The 25532-nt window shown below is 32.0% G+C and overlaps 1 protein-coding gene across 1 annotated transcript; it reads left to right on the plus strand.

Moving 5' to 3' along the window:
• Positions 1-312: 312 nt before the first annotated feature.
• Positions 313-25225, plus strand: LOC139512598 (serine/threonine-protein phosphatase 1 regulatory subunit 10-like). The gene is made up of 20 exons (XM_071300323.1): positions 313-731; positions 3744-3857; positions 10801-10898; positions 11233-11319; positions 11555-11739; positions 12396-12479; positions 12727-13281; positions 13555-13778; positions 14280-14421; positions 15944-16123; positions 16481-16542; positions 16887-16940; positions 17267-17394; positions 17965-18040; positions 18715-18924; positions 19379-19451; positions 20189-20371; positions 21312-21533; positions 22307-23191; positions 23646-25225. The coding sequence occupies exons 2-19, from the start codon at positions 3855-3857 to the stop codon at positions 22408-22410; spliced, it is 2670 nt and encodes an 889-aa protein (XP_071156424.1). The 5' UTR covers positions 313-731; positions 3744-3854; the 3' UTR covers positions 22411-23191; positions 23646-25225.
• The last annotated feature ends 307 nt before the right edge of the window (positions 25226-25532 follow it).

Here is a 25532-nt window from a genome sequence, read left to right on the forward strand (position 1 = left end):
GAGTAAGTTTCTAATGACCAAAATCATTAAACTGGGCATGCATTTACATGTTTAATTAAAATTTGTGTTTTATTATGCATGACCCATATTCCTTATCCGGAACAAAGAACCGAAAGGTGGTTTTTCAGTTTCGTAATTTTGTGAAAAGTAACCTTTACGTATATTGACACATATAATCTACTATTTCATTAGAAATTGAAACAAAAGCATCATTCAGAATAAATGTTATGTATTCCTAACTGTAAAAAACGTAGTATATATCAAAACATTTCACGATATTTAACCCCATAAAGTTCTCTGCAACCAAGGCCTATCTCTGACGTCACAATCTACCTGCCAACTGTCACATTCGAGCGCAGTTTGCAGATATGAGCTTTGAAACATAGTAGTTAAATATTTTACCAAAATTTTGATTTTTGCAAACTGTTAAGATTATAATTTCTTGCTTTAACGATTTACAACGCATAAAGGATCAGCATACGATACTTCAAAAGGAATAATCTACCGTTTATATCCTAAAACAGATCAGCATTTTTTTCTTGGCGAGGCTGTTATAACTCGCCACCGTTGACAGTTTACAGATTTTTTCTTTCATCTCGAACTCTACAAACCACTTATAAGTGGAACGTGATAATTCCACCTCTATCAGGGTTTTCATGGTAGATTTTAGGGGTTGTGACAGGGCTGAAATAAAGCTCGTGGACACCAGGAACAACACCATATTTATAAATGTAAGTTTAATCTTTGAAATATTGGAAATATAAGTTGTATTCATGTGTGTAAGCGTATGAAAGGTGTACATATTGAACTATATTTCGCCATAAATGGGTTTTGAGAGGAGAAAATGGTCGGTAAAAAAATCTCAACAATGATTCAAAATGGCGACCGATAGAATTCGAAACGAACTACTATATTTAGATTTAGTCACGTGACCACAATAAACAACAACACGTGTTCTTATAACGAAACTAACTTTGCAAAAGTTATGAGACACACAATTATTTGTTAATTATGCAATATATAACATAATCTGATATCTTTATTAAAACCATTATGATCTTCAAAGACAAAGTATATATAAAGATCAAAAATAGTTTTAGAGTGAAAGAAATTTGATTGTTGAAAAAGGGAGCCAGAGGTGATCAGAGGTAATGCAAGTCATTGGTCCATTATTAGCAAACAAATCAAAAGTTTTAATTATAATACATAGAAACCATAGATTAAGCAACACCTAGCCCAAATTCAGGTTCTTTTGAAGGGTCAGTACCTAGTGACACCTATACAGTGATATTTATAATTAAAATGCATTCAGTGATGATGCTTCCACTATCAAATTTAGCCCATAACTTACATCACCAAACATGGAAGTTCCAGGACAAGGATTAGGAATTAGTTAGACCATACTTTATTTGGTGGAGACCAAACTAACATAAAAAAACACTGAAAAACTAACAATTAAATCCCTATGATACATTGATAAATGTATGTTACATGTAGATGATTGTGAATGATGTACAAAAAATGTATGATCAGACAATTTTGACAGATGTAAAAATCCAGTATAAAATGGAAAAAGTGACCATGGAAATTTATCCTTTTAATAAATAAATTAAAACATAATATACACAATGTTTTTATTCATCAAATTAGGGCCCAAGGAAGGCATGTAACACACAAACAATAACATGTCACATTGAAAATCTAAGGCTTTTGAGTTAAATGCCACATCAGGGAAACTGACATGATGTTATAGATATATTAATATATGCAACTAAAGGGTTTTAAATGTTATGATGTTTTTACTATTTTCACTAAAATACAGCTGTCTCAGCATGAACTTTATTTGTTGAGGATTTGTAAGTGTACAAAATTAATAAATGTAATATGTATGTACATCGTGGGTTGAAATTATTTGTGGTTTTATTTCTGTGTTTATTTGTTTAAAAGAGTGATACTAAAGTACATCATGACATTGTATTAGTACAAATTTAAGAAATGTATTTAAATTCCTGTTAACATGGTTACGGCAATCTTATTTTCATGTACATGTATAAATTCTTTAATGTAATATATATTAAAGCTTTTTATTTTCATGGAAACTCAGAATTGTAAACCAAGGTTTAGAAATAATCCAACTATAAAGGGCAATCCATGAACCTACACTTTTCTTCTTCTAGGGCACATGGGAGGTTTGTTTTCCCTGATAATTTCTAAAAGGTAGCTTGTGGGTAGAGGCTGAATAAAAATGAATAAAATTTGCTAAGAAGTAGCTTAGTTATATTGTGCTTTTTTTTTTGTTAATTGTCAGATTTTCTTTATTTTCATTTTCCATAACATATCTGATGAAAAACATATAGGCATTGTCAGATGAAGCAGCTACATTTCATTGAAATTTGATATCTAGATGATAGATGATGTCTTTTCCAAAGATGCATTCACCCACTAGAGACCTTGAATTAAATAGTTATATATTGGATTGATGGTTCTGTACATTTTCATAAAGTCCTTTTTATAAATAAAAAAAAAATTGGGTATTCTAAATGTTGCTTGGTATGTATAGTATTGCCCACAGCAGTGGTGGATCCAGGGGGAGGGTTCCCCCCTTCGTCATTGGTTGGGAACTCCCCTTTTTTAAAGGGCTGGATCCGCCACTGCCACATGCTATGTTGACATGGGTGTGTCTCATCCTAATTTGAATCCTTACTCAAATTGAACAGCACATTTTGCTTGCTTATTGAATATCAAACACTGAAGAACTGAGACCAAACTAACCACCCCCACCACCCTAAAAAAAATAATGATACATGTATATACATTTGTAAAAAGGATAATTGCCAAAGTTTTAATTTTAACTAATGTTTTCCTAATTTTTACATTTATTCTAATTAATGTAAGAACCTTTAGTATATAATTAGCTTGTTTTGCTGTAGCTCATTTGATAAAACCTGTGACATTTGGCTTGTTCCTTTTTTTTCTCAATACTTTCTTGATTTTTATCAAAAAGTTCATCATATCCTTGGCTTAGTTGAGGTAGATAATAAACAGGCATACATTTATGCTCAATGCCAAAAATGGTGCAATACAAAAAACAGAACTACATAACAGCCCAAAAGGATAACATTGAAAAGGAAATGTTATTCAAGTTTTGGTTATTGTTTAAAAGACGACTTTAGCTACAATCTACAACATTTTGAAACTAAATATCAAAAGTTAAGAAGTAACCAAATCTTATGAATTGTGGCTATATATTATTAATTAAGCATCAGCTTCTACGTACATGTAGATACATGTACAAGAAGATGTGGTATGAGTGCCAATGAGACGACTCTCCATCCAAGTTACAATTTGTAAAAGTAAACCATTATGAAAAATTATAAAACCAAAGTATAGTTTTCAACAAGGAGCCTTGACTCACACCAAAAAGCAAGCTATACAGGGTGCTAAAAAATTGTTGTAAAACCATTACAACTTTGACTAATCTATAGAAAAAATCAGAAGTGAGAAACACGTATAAACCACATCAACAAAGGACAACTATTGAACATCTGACATGTGTAGGTACATGTATTGAACATTATTTGTCATTGTTTGTGGATTCAACAGAAATTTTGTTTATCTTGTGTCTTTATCTATGTGAACATGGTCATATATGTCATGTATGTATAATAAGATATGTTGAACACTTATATCACAGGATTAAAAACTGATTGTTTTGGTGATTATTTCTTCTGTTTTCATTTCAGATAATAAAGAAAAGTACCCAAATGAAAGACCAGTTAACCTTACAGAACTCTTTCGCCGTTTAAACCAGAACTACTTAAATTTTGACATAAATCAAAATTTATATAGATAAAATGGTAATGCTTTTATCAAGGCATAGAAAAAATGCTTTGTAATTTTCAGATAATGTTCATGGCATACAACTTAGAGGGATGATAATTTTAGAAAGCACACATAACCGGAGATGAATCAAGAATTAAATTACACCACCAATATTAGCGATAGTTATGACATCTGATCATCTTTTTTAGAACTTGCTGGGGCTAAGGGACATCAGAGGACAACCCATACTGAAAACATTAAAATTTCTTAACACATCATCTAAGGGCACCAAGTATCTGACTGGAAATACAGATTTATCTTCTTAAAAAAAATTCCTCTGTAGTACAAAAGTTGATTGGTGCAGTCATTGATTGATCACATGTCTGTCCCCCAAAAAATCAATATCGAAACTGAATTAAAACACAGGCCTAAAATAAAAAAATAAAAATGGTATCATAATACATCAAAACAATTTCTTTCACACTATTATAATTATAGAAAATGTTAATAACTGAAATGGGGTTTTGCAAAATCTGAAGGTTTTTAAATGGAACTCTTAATTTTAAATTGAAAAGGTGTTTTTTTGTTTAAAGAAATTTTGATCAACTAGGGTACGTTTTTTCTGGCAATGATGCTAACAAAGTATCAGTGTGTGATTGGATGAGTTTAAGGGGAACATAGTTGTAGGTCAATGATATTAAGAGAAACTTTTGAAAAGTTTTTGTTTAGATTGGTTTATACTATGAAATCACTTGATAAGACACCAATATTTTGTAATGGAGTTGCATAAGCAAATGGCATTTTTAATTCCAAAGGGATTTTTGGCCTTGCATTTTCAGTCGTGATTCATTGACTTTCTTTTTTGCTTATTAATTCTGAAAAAAGTGTTTTCTAAACCATCTTATGTACAAAAAACTGAACATTTGATGCCTGTCATTGCTTTTTTTTTTTGTTTAAAGGTTTTCTGTACTTTTGATTTAAATATATTTTTTTTTAAATTGTCAACAATGAATGAGTAACTGATATAAAAAAGAGATAGTTTTACAGCAAATTCAAAAATATCTAATAGTGTGGCAAAGCATGACCAAGATGATCTTCTATTCGTTTGTATTTTGTGCCTTCATTTTAAAAAAAGATTACTTATGAACAGTCCTGTAAATATAATGGATGTTTTCATATAGATCTATTCAAACTTTTTTTTAAAGAAATATCTATTCTCACTAGACATAATATAATTCCAAACATCATTTACAGCTGGTAGTCAACTATTTGGATCGGATGATCAACACATTTATCGTCATTCATGAGTTATTGGTAAAATGGGGTAACATTGAACCTTTAAAAAATTCTTCAATGTTTCTTTTGACCATAACAAATTTTATCAGTTTTTCTCAATTTGAAAGCTGAAACTTTTTACGACTGCAAAAAATTTTGCGGTCGTATATTGGTATTACGTTGCCCGAAGACGGATGGTTTGCGGATAATAACTTTAGTATAAGTAAATAGAAATCAATAATATTTTAACACAATGTTTATAACCACAAAAGGAAGCTTGGGATTGATTTTGGGGGTTATGGTCCCTAAGTTTTAGGAATTAGTGGCCCAAAGGCGCCCAAAACAAGCATTTATCTAGTGTCAGGACAACTTTAGTATAAGTAAATAGAAATCAATAAAATTTTATCACAATGTTTATAACCTTTAAAGGAAGCTTGGGATTGATTTTGGGGGTCATGGTCCATAAGGTTTAGGAATTAGAGGCCCAAAGGGGCCCAAAACAAGCATTTGTCTAGTGTCAGGACAATAAGTTTTGTATAAGTATTTCAATTGTTCTGAAATTGTACCACAATGTTAAATACTATAAGTAGAAGGTTAAGATATATTTTAAGGGTTATGGGGCAAACAGTCTAGGAAAAAAGGGGCCAAAAACAAGCATTTTTGTAGTTTCAAGACAATAAATTGGAGTTATCTTTCTTTGTCTAGAATGGTTGTTGAATCACCTAAAACCAATACTTTATGAAATCTTCTTTGAAATTTGGAGTTATCTTTCTTTGTCCTGAATAGTAGTTAAATCAACTTAAGTCAATGCTATATACAATATACTATGCAATATTCACTTCACTACCAACTGATAGATTAAAGCAATCTTTACCATTCAGTGATTACAAGCACTTTGATTACCATTCTAGAGTTATGCCCCTTTACAAGTGGAAAAATTGAAGAATTTTTTAGTTTCTGTTCTCTCAACTCAAGTTTGTCTTAACTAAATTTAAAGAAATGTGTATATAATGCTTATTAACTCTAAACTCAGTTTAAGTTTTTGGCTGCTTCACTTTTACAGTTCTAAAGTTGTGTCCCTTTATAACGTTATATGCTAGAGGGGGCATCGTCTGTGTCCAAAGACATTCCCCTATTATTTTTTTAGAAGTACCTATTAATTAATATTAATTTTAACCATGACTGACATTTTATATTTTAATATTTTATGATGTATCTAAATGAGTAGTTATTGTTGCAAACCAGGGGCGGATCCAGCCATTTTAAAAAGGGGGGGGGGGGTTCCAATTACATGTCCCCATTCAAATGCATTGATCGTCCAAAAAAAAGGGGGGGTTCCAGCCCCCAGAACCCCCCCTCTAGATCTGCGCCTGCAAACTCCATTAGTATTTAAATTAAGATCATTTTTGGAATAAAGGAAAGGGGGAGGTGGGAAAAAAAATTGGGGGGTCAATTTTTCTCATTTGAGATTTCAGAAATTAAAAAGAAAATTTCTTCAAATATTTTTGTTTTGAGAGGATTAATATCAACAGCATAGTGAATTGCTCAAAAGCAAAAAAAAATTTAAGTTCATTAGACCACAGTCATTCTGTTTCAGAAACCTATGCTGTGTCAACTATTTAATCACAATCCAAATTCAGAGCTGTATCCAGCTTGAATGTTCAGGGTTCGACCTCTGCGGTCGTATAAAGCTGTGCCCTGCGGAGCATCTGGTTCCAGGATGCTACCCTGCCAAAATTGAACCATTTCTTAGATAGCTGTGACCGAAGATAGAGACAAAATAGTCCTATACAATCACAGATCCTGTGCCAAAACTACTTATAAGGATCTAACAATGTGCTGCTCTACTTTGTTCTATAGACTTTCAGGATCCTCTGAATTTGTAGTAATGATTCACTTAATCAAAAATTTGAAGGCTGAATTTTCATTGGCTGATGTAATAATTACCAGAACCTTATAAGCAAAGCAGGGACATATGCTTTGTGTTTTAACCAGAATGGGTCATATAGAGTAAGACTGCATATCTAATGGTAGGGCCTTGTTGTTTTAAAGTCTGATTCAGCACCATTGCATGTATGGCCATTAAGCCAGCAACTATCAACCCAGAGTCAGATTTTTTTTTGGGGGGGGGGGGGGGGGGGGGGAGGTTTGGTTGCTTATATAGGGAATCACTGAAGCATGACCGGAGTGGGTCCCCACTTAAGAAAATTCCTGGATCTGCCACTGCAATTCATTATTGATAAAAAGGAATCCAGTAATTTATTTTTGATGGATGAATATGATGGCAACAAAATCTCAATTTTGATGAGTCACTTTTGAGTTTGAAAAAAAGTAAATGCAAAAAGATCAGAACAATTCTTTAATGGAACAGGCTAGACACTGAAAATAATTGGATTTGGCATAGAAACAAGGTGAGTGGTAAAGGCTCTCTTGTTCCTTCAGATTTTTTGGCTCACCTGGCATTGACATCACTTTGCATCTGTTCTCATTTTTCCTTCATTTTTCTGAAAGATTTGACAAACCTCTCATTGGATTGAATCTATATGATGTTTAAATTCAAGTTTTTGACTACCATCTAGGATGATCAACCAACATATCCACTAGCTATGATAAAGCTTGGGTGTCTTAAGTCTAGTTTTTGGCTAATATCTCGCACAAATTGCAGCAATAAGAGACCAACTTACAGGGTAAAAAAGTTCAGCACAATAAGTTTATTTCTACCCAGAAAAATATCTTGACCCAAAGTGTGTTGTTTTATTTTAAGCGGTTAATAAAGATTATCAGTAAATTTCAAAATTTTCAGCATGGTACAGTCTATCTGCCAGTAAGATCTATAGACACAAATGGAGTTATCTATCCACCAAATCTAAGTTGGCAGTTGTCTCAGATTTTTTTTTAGAGCTAGGTTAGAAATGGGAAATGCAAAAATGATCAGCAGGACAAGAGTCTGTTCTAAAAAAATCTAAAATTTACCTGTTATTGAATTTTCACTGAAATGACAAATTTTTACTTTTTTGTCAATTTGTGTCTGTTATCTTAAACACTATATGGGCTGAATTAAAAATGACAAGCAACACGAACAATAATTAGTATGTGCAATGGTTCCCATTAGCAGGAATGGCTCTTTTGACCAGGTGAGCTTGATAACTTTTTTAATGCAAAATTATTCTTTCAAAATTTTGATAACTGGAAAAAATAGATAAATCAAACTAAATGCCCAAATTGAAATTGCTGGTTCCACACCATTTGGTTCATAGAGTTTACTACTTTGGATTATCTCCCCTTGGCTGTAACAAATTCATTTCCATAGGCAGATCCAGGGGGGCCCAGGACACCCCCCCCCCCCCTTTCGTGGGAAAAATTTGGTTGATTATATAGGGAATCATCATCAGTCAGCGGCCCCATCCTTAGGAAAAGTTCTGGATCTGCCACTGATTTCTCAGCTTAAAGGCCCATAGCTCTATATTTTTCAATAGAAATATGTAGAAAGAAATAATTTTATCTTGACAATTATTTATTTTTTTCAAAATAAAAGTATGAATGATGGCAGTATAATATGCAGATACATGATAAAGAGGTAGGTGACAAGCAAGTTTGTATGCCATGAACATTATCAACATTATTGATAGAATTATTAAAAAAGCATTGTTAGGATAATGTCATTTTATAAGGATGAACTGCAAACACATATGTAGTGTTGTGTTCCAAAGGTAAAGTATTGACAGTTTATTAAATAAGAAAAAAAGAAGATGACACAATGAGATGCAGAGGATATAATCCCTTTAATTTTAAATACTTGATGTGGACTGGTAACTGTACATGTAGATATAAAAATGAGACTTGCATTTACTGTACTTTCTTCTCACAAAATTTTAAAATTTTTTAGCCAATATTGGAACTCAGTGAAAATGGAAGTCTCATTTGGAAAAAAATATATGAAAAAAAAAGCAGACATATCTCTATAAGCTATCTGGGATAAAGATAGCAAAATAATCACATGTACCATTAAATCTAAAAAATATATGTAATTTAGGGTCAAATGAGCTATATTTTTGGGTTATTTCAACAAGGCAAATTGAGTCGAGATTTAAGAGACTTGCAGTAAATTGGACCAGAAGATTAAATTTAAACATGGGATTTATAGCTGAAGGTCCAGGCTGTTTCAATTCTATCTAATATCGCACAAAAAAAGTTGGTGAGGAAAAAGAATGGTGGCTTGCCTGCATCCATAGAAATAATACATACATAGATCTTTTTTCAATTTAAGGTTTGCATGGAGGATTTTTTTTTTGTTGATAAAATGATACTGGAGGGTATAATAACTTTCTTTATGTGAAAGTCAAAATTATCTGAAAAGTAAGAGTTGGCCAAGCAGATGCAGGATGAAGGAAATTAAGGCTCTGATTTTATTAATAAAATGAGTAATTATTGCAATTGAGGCTAAAAGAGCATATCAATGATGGACTATATTTGGGTACTTGTGTTATTTTATTTCGGATCTGCAGAACAAAGTTTCCAAATAAGACCGAATAGATCATTTGATGGGTTAAATGAGAGAACCAATATAAATTGAAAGTAATTCTATATGGGAATGTTAAATTTATATTTTACACTATAAGGAATGTTTTAATGACCAGTTGGTTTAATTATCGCTTTTATATCTGACCATACTCCATACTCCCCTTCTAAGCACAGCTGACCTTTTAGTATGGTAACCACATTTAAAGTGAGAATGACTCAAGAGCTTGCAACTACATAGTTGTTCTATTGCTATTCTAGATACAAGTCTTTGGCTAGCATGCAGGCCGTTATCGTAAACAATGAAGGGGTGGGTTGATTTATTGACATGGAGAAAGCTGGGTTCCATGTATCTTGCAAATAGAAATAGGACTACAAACTTCATTAAATGCCTAACAAAAAAGGCAATTCTCCAACTCAAATGTCACAATTAGCATAGGAGGATCCTTGATGTGGAAAATTTGGTTGATTATAAAGGGAATCACGGGAGCTTTCCCCCCCGTAATGGAAAGTTCTGAATCGTCCACTGAATATCTTGGGAGTTGACTTGTTTTAAGAAAGATTTTAAACTTAATTAATGCAGAATATTTTATCCGATTTGAGATGTGCCTTTTGCAATTGTTAATAAAACACAAAAATAAATAGGAATAACCAAAAATAACAGTACATTAAATAACACAACACTATCATTAGGGAAAAAAGACTCCTAAACAATACAAATTATTGTGCATATAGACCTAAGCCTCTTCAACCCTAGTCTATTAAGACCATATTTCATTATATAAAATCTGCAACTAGCAGGAAAATTGTAGATAGTTGTTGAGTATTGCCTCTCGGTGAAAGCATAGAAAAAATCTGAAACAGGATTCCTTACCAAAACATATTTGATAATTAAGTCTGTGGTTATTAATTTCACGCTCATTGTTCAAAGGAAACCAAAAGACTTGTACAATTAAAAAACTATGATTAATGGGATATAGTTACTTCTTGTATCAGTGTTATTTTGTAGTGTTTCCAACCAAACTACAACATGAATGATGTAATATTGTCCATTGGAGTTTTTATAGACACAGGTACCTCATTGAAATGATTCATTAACTAGATCAATTTTTTTCAACAGATTATGTTTAGAGATTTTAAAATATGTTTAGTCAATAGAATTTTAACATATTTGTTTCTTTTCAGCCTCCTATAGATCCACTACAATTATTGAGAGCATTAGCAACTCTTCTGACCTCAGAAGGTGGAATCAAAGGTCCTGCTGAATCCACACGGATTTGTGGGTAGGTTATTTGGTTTTATTAATTATTCTATCCATGATGTCATTCTGATTATTCAGAATATGTAAAATACAAGTTTAAACCAAAGCCTATACTTCAAAATAAGTTTCATGCAAGACTGCCTTTCAAACCTTCTTTGAGTATAACTGTGCTCACTAACTAAGGAAAAAGTGTGATTCAAAAGGCAGTCTTTTAAAAGAGTTAAACTAATTGTTTTCAGCATTTCAAATGTGTTAACTGAAATAAATGTGGACAAAGCAATTTGGTTTAAAATGCAATAGAAAATCATGTTCTCACCTTTAAAAACTAGAATATCATAAACAATGTTTATTTACAGGTTGATGAAAGAGGCATCAAAGTTGGTCAGTAGATGTATTTATATTAACATTTTGAAAGCCACACAATCCCAGGAAGCTTTGGAGAAGTAAGTTTTTGCATCATTATTTATTGTACAGAAAAGGAATTAGAAGAGCTTTGATAATTTTTATGTCTTTCAGTATAATATAAAAGAGCATTAATTATATTTTTGTTGTTTCCCAGCAAATAGTGCTATTGAATAATTATGTTAGTTGAATGTTGAGGATTATTGTGTGAAAAGGTAGATGTTTTATTCTTATACATGTAACAATTGTTTAAGATTTATTTTCCATTCTTTACAGATTCATTGAAGATGGGGGATGGGATGTATTGAATCTTTGGCTGTCAGATTTTAAAGAAATTGACAATCCACAGCTGTTAACAGAAATATTGAAAGTTTACAAAGACCTTCCTGTTACTGTAGATTTACTGAAAAAAAATAGTGCTGCAAAAACAATCAAACAACTTGGAAAGTCAGACCACGAAGGTAAAGAATTTATTTATAGAAGTTATTTACACTTTGTTAGGTTATTTATGATTGCAGTATACTAGGCTGACGTTAGCTAAAACCCAAGTTCAAATGTTTTTAGCTCAAATACGAGGTAAAATATAAAAATTCTGAAATGTGGTGTAATTGCAAATGAGACAACTCTCCACAAGTATCCTTATGACATAGAAGTTAACAAAAAGATCACTGTACTGGATTCAACAAGAAGCAAAAGCAATAGCACATTGTAAGCTATAAAAGGCTTTGAAATGACAAATGTAAAGCAATTCCAACAAGTAAACAAACGACCTGATTAGTGTGATATACAGCAACAAACCACTGAATATCAGTCCCACGACTTGGTACAAACCTTTATTTGTTTTTAGAAAAAAATATTTGAAGCTCACTTTTGAAAAGTGATGTTGAAATGGAGTTCTGTTAATATCAAGTGAAATACTTATCTGATCTCACTTATAAAAATGCTTCCTATTGTGACACTAGGCTGATATTTTACAGTGTCACTATGTAAAAAACCCTAATAATATGTACTTATCAAAGGGTACAGTTAAACTGCAAATAAGTGTAGATTGTATATCTAATCCATCTTTTTGCTTTTATGTACCATTTATGTAAAAAGAAAAATGATTATTTTGTAGGTATCAAAATTTTGTCAACCGAAATAGTTGATAAATGGATGAAAAAAGTGAGAGAACGAAGTATAGCAGAAGGTACAGATGGTGGTAAGTTAACCCAGCTCTTGACTATTTAATATTGTCTGAAACTTGCTTAATTTTATCTGTAGAATTAGTTGGTATTGATAGCAGGTTTTTTTATTTGTTTAAAAAAATGATTTCAAGTCTGAATTTAGTATTTTGATATGTACATGTATATGTTAAGCTTTTTGGGTTAATAGATTTCACTTACTTGTGATCAGTATTTGCATATTTTTTTTAATTACAGTTATAGTCGTATTCATTATACTTTTAGATAAAGCAAAGAAAAAGAAAAGTAGTAAAGATTCAAAGGAAGAAAAGAAAGACAAAGAGAAAAGTAAATCAGACAGTAAAAGTAGATCTGAAGATTCTAAAAATAAATCTGATGTGTCTAAAAGTAAATCTGAAAAATCAGATAAAGTGAAAGTTGAAAATGAAGAATCAGAAATAGTAAAAGGAAGAGTAATAGAAACTCCAGGAAATGGATTAAAAATTCACATCAAGTTAGAACGAAGTGATAACGAGAAAAAAGACTCTAGTGATAGTAAAAAGAGGGCATCAACAATGAAACGTCTTCCTGGTCGGTTTAGATCAACTGGCCTTGAAGAGGAACTTGTATTGCCACAGAAAAAAATAAACAATGCTGAACCTAGTTCAAAACGACCAGGTTCTGACCAAAAACCAAAAGATGAAGAACCACCTGAAAAGAAGTCACGACTTCAAATTTCTACATCCCTAGCTGCTACAGCAACCACCAGTACATCTATATCATCACCAACCAATACATCACCAACTGATTTAAAGGCCATTCCAAATGCCAAAGGCAAAGGTAGGTAGAATATATATACAAAATTACAAAACCAATAAAAGTTACCTAGAAAAAAATCAAAGGCGGAGATCTATATTACCATTCTTTGTCATGTAGCCAAATTCTGTAATAAAAAAAAAAATATTGTTATATATCTCTTCATAAGTAAATTAGAATAAATGAAGTGAAATTATATTTTTTCATAATCACATTAAATCTCTTTGTTTTTGCCATTCATCAAAATGCAGGAAAGTTTTATTGACTTCAATATTAAATAAAACAATTTGTATACAGGTCATGAAATCCATGAAAGTAGTATATTTATGGACATGATAACTAGAGGCTCTACAGAAAGACAACCAGGACCTATGAGAAGGAAGAAAAAACTGCCTTCAGTCAATGGAAACTCTACCATTACCCCTGTCAAGTCTACTCCGACATCAACAACACCAACGACGCCCACAACACCACCATCTCCAGCAACTGTTACAGCGAGATCTCTACCTTCAGTTCCTTCAGTAATACAATTATCTATGTACACATACACTTATCAACTCTTTAAAGGTCTATCTGAAGAGAAGTCTGTCCTTCAGAAAACAGTTTCATCTGATATAAAAGAGGATTGTATGGTAATCCAAGCACTTACCAGAGGCCACTTCCTCTTTAAGGTCATATTATCTGTGCTATAATGTGGTCTTAAGAATGACACTGTCTATAAATGCCTCAATAAAAATTGGTTAAATTGTTATACCGAGATACACAAAGTAATGAATTAAAATAAAATAAATGTAATATCAGGTTGTTCATGAATTAATGTAAAATTTGTAAAGATATTTTCTCTGGTGTTTCAATTCAAAACTAAGATAACAGATTCATATTTTCATATTTTAAAAAAGAATGTTCAGGAAAAAAAATCTTTATCTACCAACACTATGATTTTATGGCACTGACTAACATTTTTTTTGTTCATGGACTTAAGTGCCTTATATCTGAATCCTTACAACTAGTTGTTGTTTCAGTTTTACAAAGATACTTTAGAAGAAAATAATGATGAAACAGAGAAATCATCAGAAAAAGAGAAAAGTCCTTCCCCGACAGAAGAAATAGAAAATAAAGAAACACCTCAAGATGTAGAAATGAAAGAACCTTCCGAAGATGGAGGTAAGACATGTTGATATCATACAGTACATTTACTTATTTCACAGTAAGGTGTCAGTTTTATCTATCTTACATATACATTATTTGGTCATTCCTCACGAATGTAGTGTTTCCTGTACATGTAAGAAATAAACAATGAAATTTGAATATGATATATGATTTTTATGCCCCATTTATGGGCATTATGTTTTCAGGTCTGTGTGTTCGTCCGTCAGTCTGTCCCATTTCAGGTTAAAGTTTTTGGTCGAGGTAGTTTTTGATGAAGTTGAAGTCCAATCAACTTGAAACTTAGTATACATGTTTCCTATGATATGATCTTTCTAATTTTAATGCCAAATTAGGGTTATTACCCCATTTTTATCAGTCCACTGAACATAGAAAATGATAGTGCGGATTGGGCATCCGTGTACTGGGGACACATTCTTGTTTCATTTGATATAACAAATATAAAAAAAAGTTATGAATAAATATTAATGTTACTAGAACACACCCGTGATATCGCGGATCCGTGACTGAATTAAAGTATATAACTATGCGCAAGCCTTATCTTAGTATTAGTACTGTCATCTGATAAAGTCATGCCGATTATAAGATACACAATTTTCTCTGCTTTCAAATCTTTCTGTTTGAACCCGTCGAACTGGAACTTATCAATTATTGGTAATATTAATTATTTGGAAAACAAAAGGTCCTGGAATGGAGTATTTTTTAATCAACAGCATTGTCCTATATTAGTTATAAATAAAGTTGAATTCTTTGATTCGCTGTTTTACGTCATGCCCGCTAACAAATTGAAACTTATTTTTAGTCCAGATTTTTAGTATTCGTATTGTTATCTTAGAAAGTCTTACGGATTAAAATACTATAATAGGTAACAATTTGACAATTTAGTAGTGTCAACCCTGTGATTATGACCCGTGTATATAGCATATTAATCCTGAATACACCGTTTGGTGGTGCGCCTGTCAGATGCGGAACATACAGATAAGGTAATAGGTAACAGGTGATTATACTATTGGTATCGGTATCGGACTCAACCCGGAACTTCCTAATTATTGGCAATATTAATTTACGTAGAAAACAAAAGGGCCTGGAGTGGTGTAATTTTTAATCTACACCTTTGTACTATATTAGTTGTATATAAAGTTGAATTCTTTGATTCTTCGTTTTTACGTGATGACGGCTGACAAATTGGACCTCGTAATTTTAGTATTATAGATGCTTGTATATATTTGTATACATATATATGATTTATTGTCATAGAAAAAGTTATATTGTGTCATTTTGTTGACATCTATCAAACAGTCGGAATCAGCTTACCAGTTTACTCATAAGAAAAATCAGAGAAGTTCTACTTAAGATGATAATTTTTGGTAATTGGTTAATTTGTATTTATATTTTATGATGATGATGATTCATTTATTTCTAATGATTATTTTGATTTACAATTTCAAAGGGACATTGGGGACTTTTATGTTACATTTGTAATAAAATGTAGTTATCATATAATTTTTATTTTATTTAGGAGAATCTAACAATAGTGAAGAGAAAACTGAAGAAAATATATCTGAAGATCCCAACGCACCAAAAGGTCTTCTTACAAATGGGGTAAAAAAAAAGAATAAAAAACGAAAGAATGTAACTTGGATTGAGGAACCCAAACTAAGGACTTATCATTATTTTGCACTAGATGAAACAGAAAGAGGTATGTTTATTTATAAAGACAAAATGCAATAATGTTCTTTTTTATGCCCAACCTAATGCAGCTATGATTTTGTTCTTTCTTTAAGTTAAGATGAAGAATATGACGGGTTTGGGAATTGAGTCACAAAACTTTGAAACACAGCTTGTACAATTTCTGTTTAGCCATCATTCTCACAAAACATAGATGGAAAATATTTAAGAAATTGTCTCATAGAATATTTATTGGACCAAGTTAGAAATTTAATTTTTTTTTGAAATAAACTTATAATGAATAGAAATTTAATATATATATATCAAAATACAGAATACAATTTTATCAAACTATTGTCATTTATTCATATTTTTTTTTATATTGCAGTGAATGTGAACCGAGTGGACTTTGATCAAATGAAGAAGCAAGAAATGTTATTGGACAGAAAGGTATGTATTTTAATAACAGTATAGTTGTTTCTTATCACCCTTTGGTTTACTACACGTATGTACTAGTACTTCTGTGAATCTTATTATTTTTGCTTTGGCTTTTTTTTTCTGCTTTTAACTATTAATTCAAGTTTGATTCTTTCAGTTCAAGTTTTATTCTAGCATTATTATAAGAATATATTCTGAAGTAAATATCTCTTGGTGAAGTATAAGGGCTAGAAATATCATGGAAAGAAAGCAAAGAGAGAGAAAATTTGCAACATACGTTATATTTACAACTTTTTTTTTTGTACTAAAGTTGTGGTTGTATAATTGAAGAAACTATTATCTTGTTCTGTTTAAAGGCAATGGAGTCTGCCAAGAGATTGACCCATGATAAAATGGCTGAACAAATTCCTGTAAGTATTTTAACATAAAAAATGTACATTATTAGTTGTTCAAACGTTAACTCAAAATGGAGACATTTACGGAGAATATGTGTAAAAATTAAATACCCATGGACTACCATGAAAAAATGACTTGAGAAGATCAAATCACATATTGCACAGAGAACCTTGAATTCGGTACATTTTTGTCTATTGCTCATAAAGATATTTGATTTTTAAAGTTTCCACACAATTCAGATTTACTTATTTTGTAAAAATATTGTAGTGTGATGAATTTGATCCACAGTTCCAGGGAATATTTTTTGAATGTTATCAACTAAAGTTTTGTATATTTTTAGTGGAGACGACCACCTGTAATAGAAGGGTTACCTCCAGGTATTGAAAACGGGGCAAACAGTGTGGAGAAAGACATTCAACGTGAGAGGGAACTGGTTGTACTGCAGGCTCTTTTCTTTAATAAGGATATGTAAGTATGGGTTAATGAATTCATTGAAATGAGACTTAAATAAGATCATGTTAATCAGATATTTGAAATATTTTAAACAAGTCCTACAAATACCTAATGAGCGCTAAATCCTCTAATAATGAAATATGAATCTTTCTTTTTTCCCAGTGTTATTATTTCAGAGTGAAAAAAAGAGTAGAATTTTGTTTACATGTCATTACTATCCGTGTCACACAATTTATTAGACCCTTCCAAACAGTGGTGGTGGTTTTTGAGAATATATTCATGTTGGATTCACCTGTCTTTCAGAATATAAAAAATGATTGTAATTGTTTTCTTGCAAGAAAAATAAATTTAAAAATAAAAATAAAATAGCTAAATTGACAGTAAATTCTTTTGAAAACTAAATTATCTGAGTTATTTCCCCTTAGAAAACAAATTTTGTCTGTCCATGTGCCATGCAAACAAATCTTCCCACAGGACTAAACATAAATTCAGGAAACTTTACATAGTTGTTGAACATTACTGGAAGATGTTGTAATCATAAATTTTACATCAGAAAGTTACATTTGTAAAATATTTATATTTTAGGTTACCAGATAGTCCAGCAGAACCTGACCTTGAACCTTTTGAACCATCAGATCCTAAGTTCATACCTTTAGAAGATGTAAGTAAAGTTATTTCATTGTCAAATTTATTCAGTTCTGATATTTTAATGTGTTTAATTATCCGCTTTGAAAAAAGGGGGGTATACTGTTTTACCTCTGTCTGTCCTTCCATCAGTCAGTCCGTCCGTCCCATGAATATTTTTCGTCGCATTTTTCTCAGGAACTACAATACAAGGATTTCTGAAATTTGGTTTCAGGATTTAAATAAGTCTGCTACACCGTTTGATGCCTTTTCAGATTCATCACTCAACAACTTCCTGTTTACCGAACACTTGCATATTTTTACACTATTAAAATTATCCACTTGCGGCGGGGGTATCATCATTTAGCAGTAGCTCACAGTTTCACTTGTTTGATACAAGATCATTTTACAAAATTGGGAGAAAACATTAAATTTACATCTGATTAAGTCATGATAGGCACACATGGTTAATTTCCAAGTGAAGATTAAACTATGGATTTCTTTAGTACGACTCCACATACTCATGAACTTATTATTTACACAAAAATACATGAACTTATTATTTACACAAAAATACATGAACTTATTATTTACACAAAAATACATGAACTTATTATTTACATAAAAACACATCCATGTGTAAATATTTGGTAATAGGCATCTCATAATAACAAAAGTCTAACTTGTTCATGTTGTGATATTAAATTGTAGGAATCATCAGGAGAGGACAACAATGTATACAATCATGAGCAATATCATTCACATGACATGACAAAATCATCACTGCCACCACCAAGCCAACAACAAACCACCAATCCAGCCACTTTACCTCCAGAATTAATCAATATGATAACATCCCTACAGCAAGGACACCAGCCTGACTTAATGGCAAATATCCAGAATGTTTTAGCTTCTGTAATGGTAGGTATTCTTCCTTATATTCTGTTTAAATGAAAAATCAGTTGGTGCAAATACGTGTAAAAACCGATTGTTCTATTCTGTGATGCTTTTCCAAATAATTGCTTATCAACATCCTGTTCACCTGATACTTATAGTGTGGTATTTGCTCACAGTTCATCTTGTTTACAATAATAACTCCCTTGTTGTATGATTATGCTTACTGGACAGATAATGAAAGATAAAGAATATCATGAAGGAACAGGCAGATGCTTGCTAATAGATGACTTGTTTCTAACATGTGAAGCCTATGACACTTGAAATAAGCTTTCACCTTGATCAACCAGATCAACTGCTGTAATGAATCATCAGTCCTTTGTTTCTTGTTTATTTATTCATCTATTAGATATTTTGTGCATCCTTTTTTTAGTCAATATTATTCAGAAAAAACTGACAAAGTTCTGCATTGTATTTTTAGGGAAGCATGGGCAACCAGTCACAGGAAATGTATGATAAAGTTCGGGAATTACTACTGCCATTACAAAATCAAGGTACGACTTTTCACACACCGACATAAAGAACATGTACATTATTTTAACCTTACTTTAAAAGACATGCATTTTGTGCTGTTTCAGATACATTTCAATTAAATGGTTTATTTATATTATTCCACTGTAGGTAAATATTCTTAGGGAAATCAATATTTGATTGATAGAAACTAGACAATGTGACATTAAACAAAACTTCATATTACCCTCTGAACTATCCATCAGTGTCATAAAATTCTTTGAATTTTACAGACAAAACTATTGGAATTAAAAAAAATATTAACCCCAGACTGTATCTTAATTTTAACTGCAAAAAAGAAAATCAGTCACCTTCTCATAAAAAATACATAATGGGAAAAAAAATAAGATCTGAATAATGTCTCTTGATTATAAAAAAGCTTTTGTCCAATTTTGACATAATTCTATGAAGGGTTGACAAAGTTATTGATGTTTGTCCAAGTTTCATACAATTTTATGAAGGATTGATAAAAGTAATTGATGTTTGTCCAAGTGTTGTACAATTCATTGCAGGATTGACAAAGTTATTGATGTCTTATAAAACTTAAACCACAGACTGAATCATAATGTTTACTATGCCACAGCGGATAGAAAAATGTTGCAGGCTAAACAAAAATTTATAATCATGGTTCAAATTTTGTTGAATATATACAAATTAATCTCTCAATAATAGATGCTACAGTTGTTATGTTTCCTGCTAATCCAAATCTGCTTTGTTATAGGTCTTATACCAGATATGATGAATATGCAAATGGGACCAGGAATGGGTCCACGTCCAAGACTGGGTCTTCTTGGCCAGGCACCACCAGGTTTTATTCCTGGACCAGGAATGCAGGTTGCACCACCTCCAGGCATGCAAGGTCCACCACCAAATATGCAAGGACCGCCAAGATTTCCTCCACCAGGTAGGTTACTAAGATTGTTAATGTAGTAAATTTTTATTGAAGTTGTTTTGATTTTTAGCTCACCTGGCCCGAAGGGCAAAGTGAGCTTTTCCCATCACTTTGCGTCCGTCGTCGTTAACTTTTACAAAAATCTTCTCCTCTGAAACTACTGGGCCAAATTAAACCAAACTTGTCCACAATCATCATTGGGGTATCTAGTTAAAAAAATGTGTCCAATGACCCGGTCAACCAACCAAGATGGCCGCCATGGCTAAAAATAGAACATAGGGGTAAAATGCAGTTTTTGGCTTATAACTCAAAAACCAAAGCATTTAGAGCAAATCTGACATGGGGTAAAATTGTTTATCAGGTCAAGATCTATCTGCCCTGAAATTTTCAGATGAATCGGACAACCTGTTGTTGGGTTGCTGCCCCTGAATCGGTAATTTTAAGGAAATTTTGCTGTTTTTGGTTATTATCTTGAATATTATTATAGATAGAGAGATAAACTGTAAACAGCAATAATGTTCAGCAAAGTAAGATTTACAAATAAGTCACCATGACTGAAATGGTCAATTGACCCACTAAGGAGTTATTGTCCTTTATAGTCATTTTTTAACAATTTTCATAAAATTTGTAAATTTTTATTAACATTTTCCACTGAAACTACTGGGCCAAGTTCATTATAGATAGAGATAATTGTAAGCAGCAAGACTGTTTAGTAAAGTAAGATGTACAAACACATCACCATCACCAAAACACAATTTTGTCATGAATCCATAAGCTTCCTTTGTTTAATATTCACATAGACCAAGGTGAGCGACACAGGCTCTTTAGAGCCTCTAGTTGTTAAAGTGAAATCTTGAACACAGTAATACTATTATGAAAAAAGGAGATTTGTAGTTAGATGGAATTTAAATGAGTACAGAGTGTTTAATCATCTTTTTATGCTTATTTTCAGGACCTGTTGTCCAAGGTGAAGAATGGAATGAAAATATGATGGGCGGACCAATGGCAGGTCGAGGAAGAGGAGGTATGCCAATGAGGGGAGGTGGAGGCAGAATGCCTATGCCAGGACCACCCAATCAAGGACCACCAATGGGACCAATGCAAGGAGGCCCTATGCAGGGACCTCCACCTCAAATGAGAGGAGGTGGGAATCAAAGAGGAGGTAGAATGAGAGGTAAGTTGGTACACAATTCTCAGTTGTTGACATTAATGCACTTCTACTGTGTATATTAAACCCTACATTGTCTGGCGTTGATCTGCTAATTACAAAGACAAATTTATTAAAAATGTCCTTTTCTGTTTCTTGATTCTGTTGAGAGTTTTGATAATACTTAAATTACAGTTTACCATCTTGCTTTGGAAGTTAACTTTTCTCTTCACAGTCTGGATGAAAGCAAATTACATGTTTGTAAATATTTCATCACTGGAGAAACAGTATTTGTACAATATAAGAAAATATATAATTTTACCAGCTAATTAACAGGAGAAAAGATTGGTGAGCTTGGATTTTCTTCATGTTTCTTTATACAAGTCACAACTGAAGTTTATATTTTCCAACATTTTAAATATATTACATATTTAAATTGCTATCCACAGTTTATAATTAAGAAAGTGAATAGTTTAATATGATTCCTTCTTTTACAAAAGTACCAAAAGCTGTATTTTGTTGCTAGATGAAATTTAAAAATTCCATTTTGCAAAAGGCAAAGCCCTTAACTGTGACTGTCCCTGAATGTTTCATGTTTTCCCAATGACTGAGAAATTTAAATGTACGTGTTATGTATTGTGATAAGAAAATTGCAATGTTGTAGGGAAATTGTACAACAAAGATGAAGGAAAGTGATTGCATTAACTATAAATAATCATTGTGTTTTGTTTCAAAATATTTATTCAAACAAACTTCAGACACCTTTATGTTATTATTATTATTCAAAATTTTGTTTTCAGGACCAACAAACAGAGATATATGTAGACATTTTGCAGCAGGAGGTTGTCGTCGTGGAAACACATGTTCATTCTTACATCCAGGAGTTAATGGGCCACCCTTATAGCAGAAATTAAATGCAATCTCACTTGAAATCAGCTTGAAATCAGCTTTAAATCAAACCTGTTATTCTACAGGATACAATAAAACCTGAGATTAGATGCAGGATAACCCTCCAGTGGAATATTATGAGACTGGGTCCCTAGGTCTAATCAAAGAGACCAGGATGGATCTCCATAACTGGAGGGGAAAAAAAGTTGTACTGTGTACAGATGTTATCCATTACGAGACAATCTACAATAAAAAAAAACTATTCCACCTTCATATGAAGTCAATCTAATTGCTGATTATGAGGGAGAAAACTTAGTGCTTCCATTAATGATTGTGTTCATGTACAAGTTGTGAATTTTACTAATACTGACGTGTTCAGATAAACAGATCTAGTCACCCATTAGGAGTGTAACAATAGACAAAAAACCTAACATAGTTAAATGGCTGTGCAGTGTTGATGATTGTTATGATAGAATTTGAATGATGACTGTTTTGGGATAATGTTATAGATATTTGAGTGATGTATGTGTAAAACCATAATATTTTCATAGTAACTTACAGTAATGTCAGCACAGATGTATTTTTGTTTTGTGAAATGTCAAAACTGCCATGCAAATTCAAAGTATAAAGTCTAAAATCAAGAACTTGATAAATATTCTGCTATTATCTTGAAATCATTGTTGTTTGGTTGTGAAGAATTTTTTTTAAGAATTTTTCATCTTTATGTTTGTCAAAATTTATGTCTAGTTCTAGATTAAATATCTGAAAAAGGGGAAAACAAGATTTCATATCATTAGGTCCGAGACCACAATTATTTTGTAGTGCATTTCTTTTAAAACATAAATGAAAATAAAAAAATCCCACCTGCGCTTTCTCAAAGAAACTTTTACAGTGTGTTGTACTACTTTTGGGACAAATTATATCAAAATTATAGAAAACTTCATCGGCTCTAACTCAAAATATCGACAATTTTATGTTTAGGGCATCTTGAAATCTTTTGACAGCTTCCGAAGTGCTAATTTTAAACCTTTTTCAGTTGGACCAAATCACTACTTTCCTTTAAAATTCTGGACCCAAATTTCTTTACAGTGTAATTTCACCCCCCTACTTGCAATTTGAGGCATTAAACATGGAGAAATAAATTTGGAAGGGGTATAAAAATTAATGGCAAGTAACCCACTGTCAACACTAGGGACTATATTTGTGAACAACGAAAATCAAGGGACGACAATTGTGGTCTCGGACCATTAGGAAAAATTTCAAGATACTAACGATAACAGGAAAATTAAAAGTAAATTTTAGGAGGGATACTGCAAAAAATATCATTACCTAATGCAAACTGAATTGTATTTTATAGTTTACTTATACATGTTATATCAAAATTAATGAAATTTCATTAATTTTGCAGAAAAAGACATTTGTAATGAATAGGATTCGGTACATGATAAATGAGTGGAAAGATCATGTTTTGGTATTTTACTCTCAAAAATTAGAAAATTCTATTTAAACTGTAACTAGTACAATCCAGTTGCCAGCAGAGAACATTGCTGCTAATTAATAAATGTACATTTGGAGCATAAGTATAAGCTATACACATGGTTGCCAAGGAAGGCTCCAAAAAGATGCATCAGATCTGCAATTTTGCCAAAGAGCTATATTTTTATTTTTGTTATGCATTCATACCTGTTACTTTAAGAAATCGTGTATAAATAACAAACATTTATATATTTTATTGTACATAAAACTGATATTGACAGTGCTATTTATACATTTCAGCATGTTTTGTGTTTACTTGTTGGTTTTCTCCTATTTTCTGCCTCTCTGTATTTCAATTAACAGGTACATTTTATAAATACTATGTTTGAACTGTATTCTAACTGTAAAAGCCTACAATACTCCAGTAATGTGACAAGAAATCCTTGTAAAGTTAAAAGTATAGTATGCTGAGTAAATGTTTTTATGTGTGTTTCTGAGGGATGTGACTACATTTTTTACTCAAATGGGTGTGATAAATATCCTAGGTATTGGGGGAGGCCAGGTTGAGATCTCATAAACATGTTTAACCCTGCTGCATTTGCGCCTGTCCCAAGTCGGGAGCCTCTGGCCTTTGTTAGTCTTGTATTATTTTTAATTTTAGTTTCTTGTGTACAATTTGGAGTTGAGTATGGCGTTCATTATCACTGAACTAGTATATATATTTGTTTAGGGGCCAGCTGAAGGACGCCTCCAGGTGCAGGAATTTCTCACTACATTGAAGACCTGTTGGTGACCTTCTGCTGTTGTCTGTTCTATGGTCGGGTTGTTGTCTCTTTGACACATTCCCCATTTCCATTCTCAATTTGACTTTTGATTAGTTAACACATGGCTAACAGTCCCCCTTGTTGATTAGAGTGTGATTGTCTACTAACCTAATACACATTGTTTAGTGCTAAATTCTTTTGTATGTTTGGATGACTTAAATATCTGAATAACAGTAAAAATGCATGAGTAAATTACGTTGTTGTGAGAAAGTTTAAGTGACAATTTTTCTGCTTTCATAAGTGGACAGAAATTGTTTGATAAACCTATGTGTCATTGAACTTGTGTCTGATTTGTGTATTAGTATGAGAGATTATGAATGTGTCTACCTGTTATTAGTGATAATACCCACTGACTGTACAAATGAATGGCTTTAAGCATGTACTTACATTGATCAGACTTGTGATAATTCCATGTAATGGGATCTTGTAGTTTATACATAGTATTGTTATATACATTCTCTTACTTATTTTAGAGAGTGCTCTACATGTATACAAGGTAATTTTTTAAGAAAATTAAAAAATATAATTATTTAGATGATTTTGTTTTCATGTTGCCAAATACCTTACTCCTATAATCCTCCTAGATGTTATCCTGCAAACCATTTAAAAAACATGCTCAACATTGTAGAACAAATTCAAGTCCAGATTCCTTATAGTATCAAAGAAATAGACCAAACCACAAAAAATTTAATATTGTTCATGAACCATGAAAAAAATGTCTCGGTCAAAAAAAACCTGCCAGACAGACATGAACACCTTACAATCATACCATACACCAAATAAAGCTGATCTATTTCTTATAGAATCTGGCAAACTGACCAAACCACTTAACATTTAA

Source organism: Mytilus edulis, chromosome 2 (genome assembly GCF_963676685.1).
Source record: "Mytilus edulis chromosome 2, xbMytEdul2.2, whole genome shotgun sequence".
NCBI classification, from domain to species: Eukaryota; Metazoa; Mollusca; class Bivalvia; order Mytilida; family Mytilidae; genus Mytilus; species Mytilus edulis.

Coding starts and splice junctions, on each gene's coding strand:
- LOC139512598 (XM_071300323.1), top strand. Junction 11,320..11,554: donor TCCCAGGAAGCTTTGGAGAA/GTAAGTTTTTGC, acceptor CATTCTTTACAG/ATTCATTGAAGATGGGGGAT. Junction 18,925..19,378: donor ATGTTTTAGCTTCTGTAATG/GTAGGTATTCTT, acceptor TTGTATTTTTAG/GGAAGCATGGGCAACCAGTC.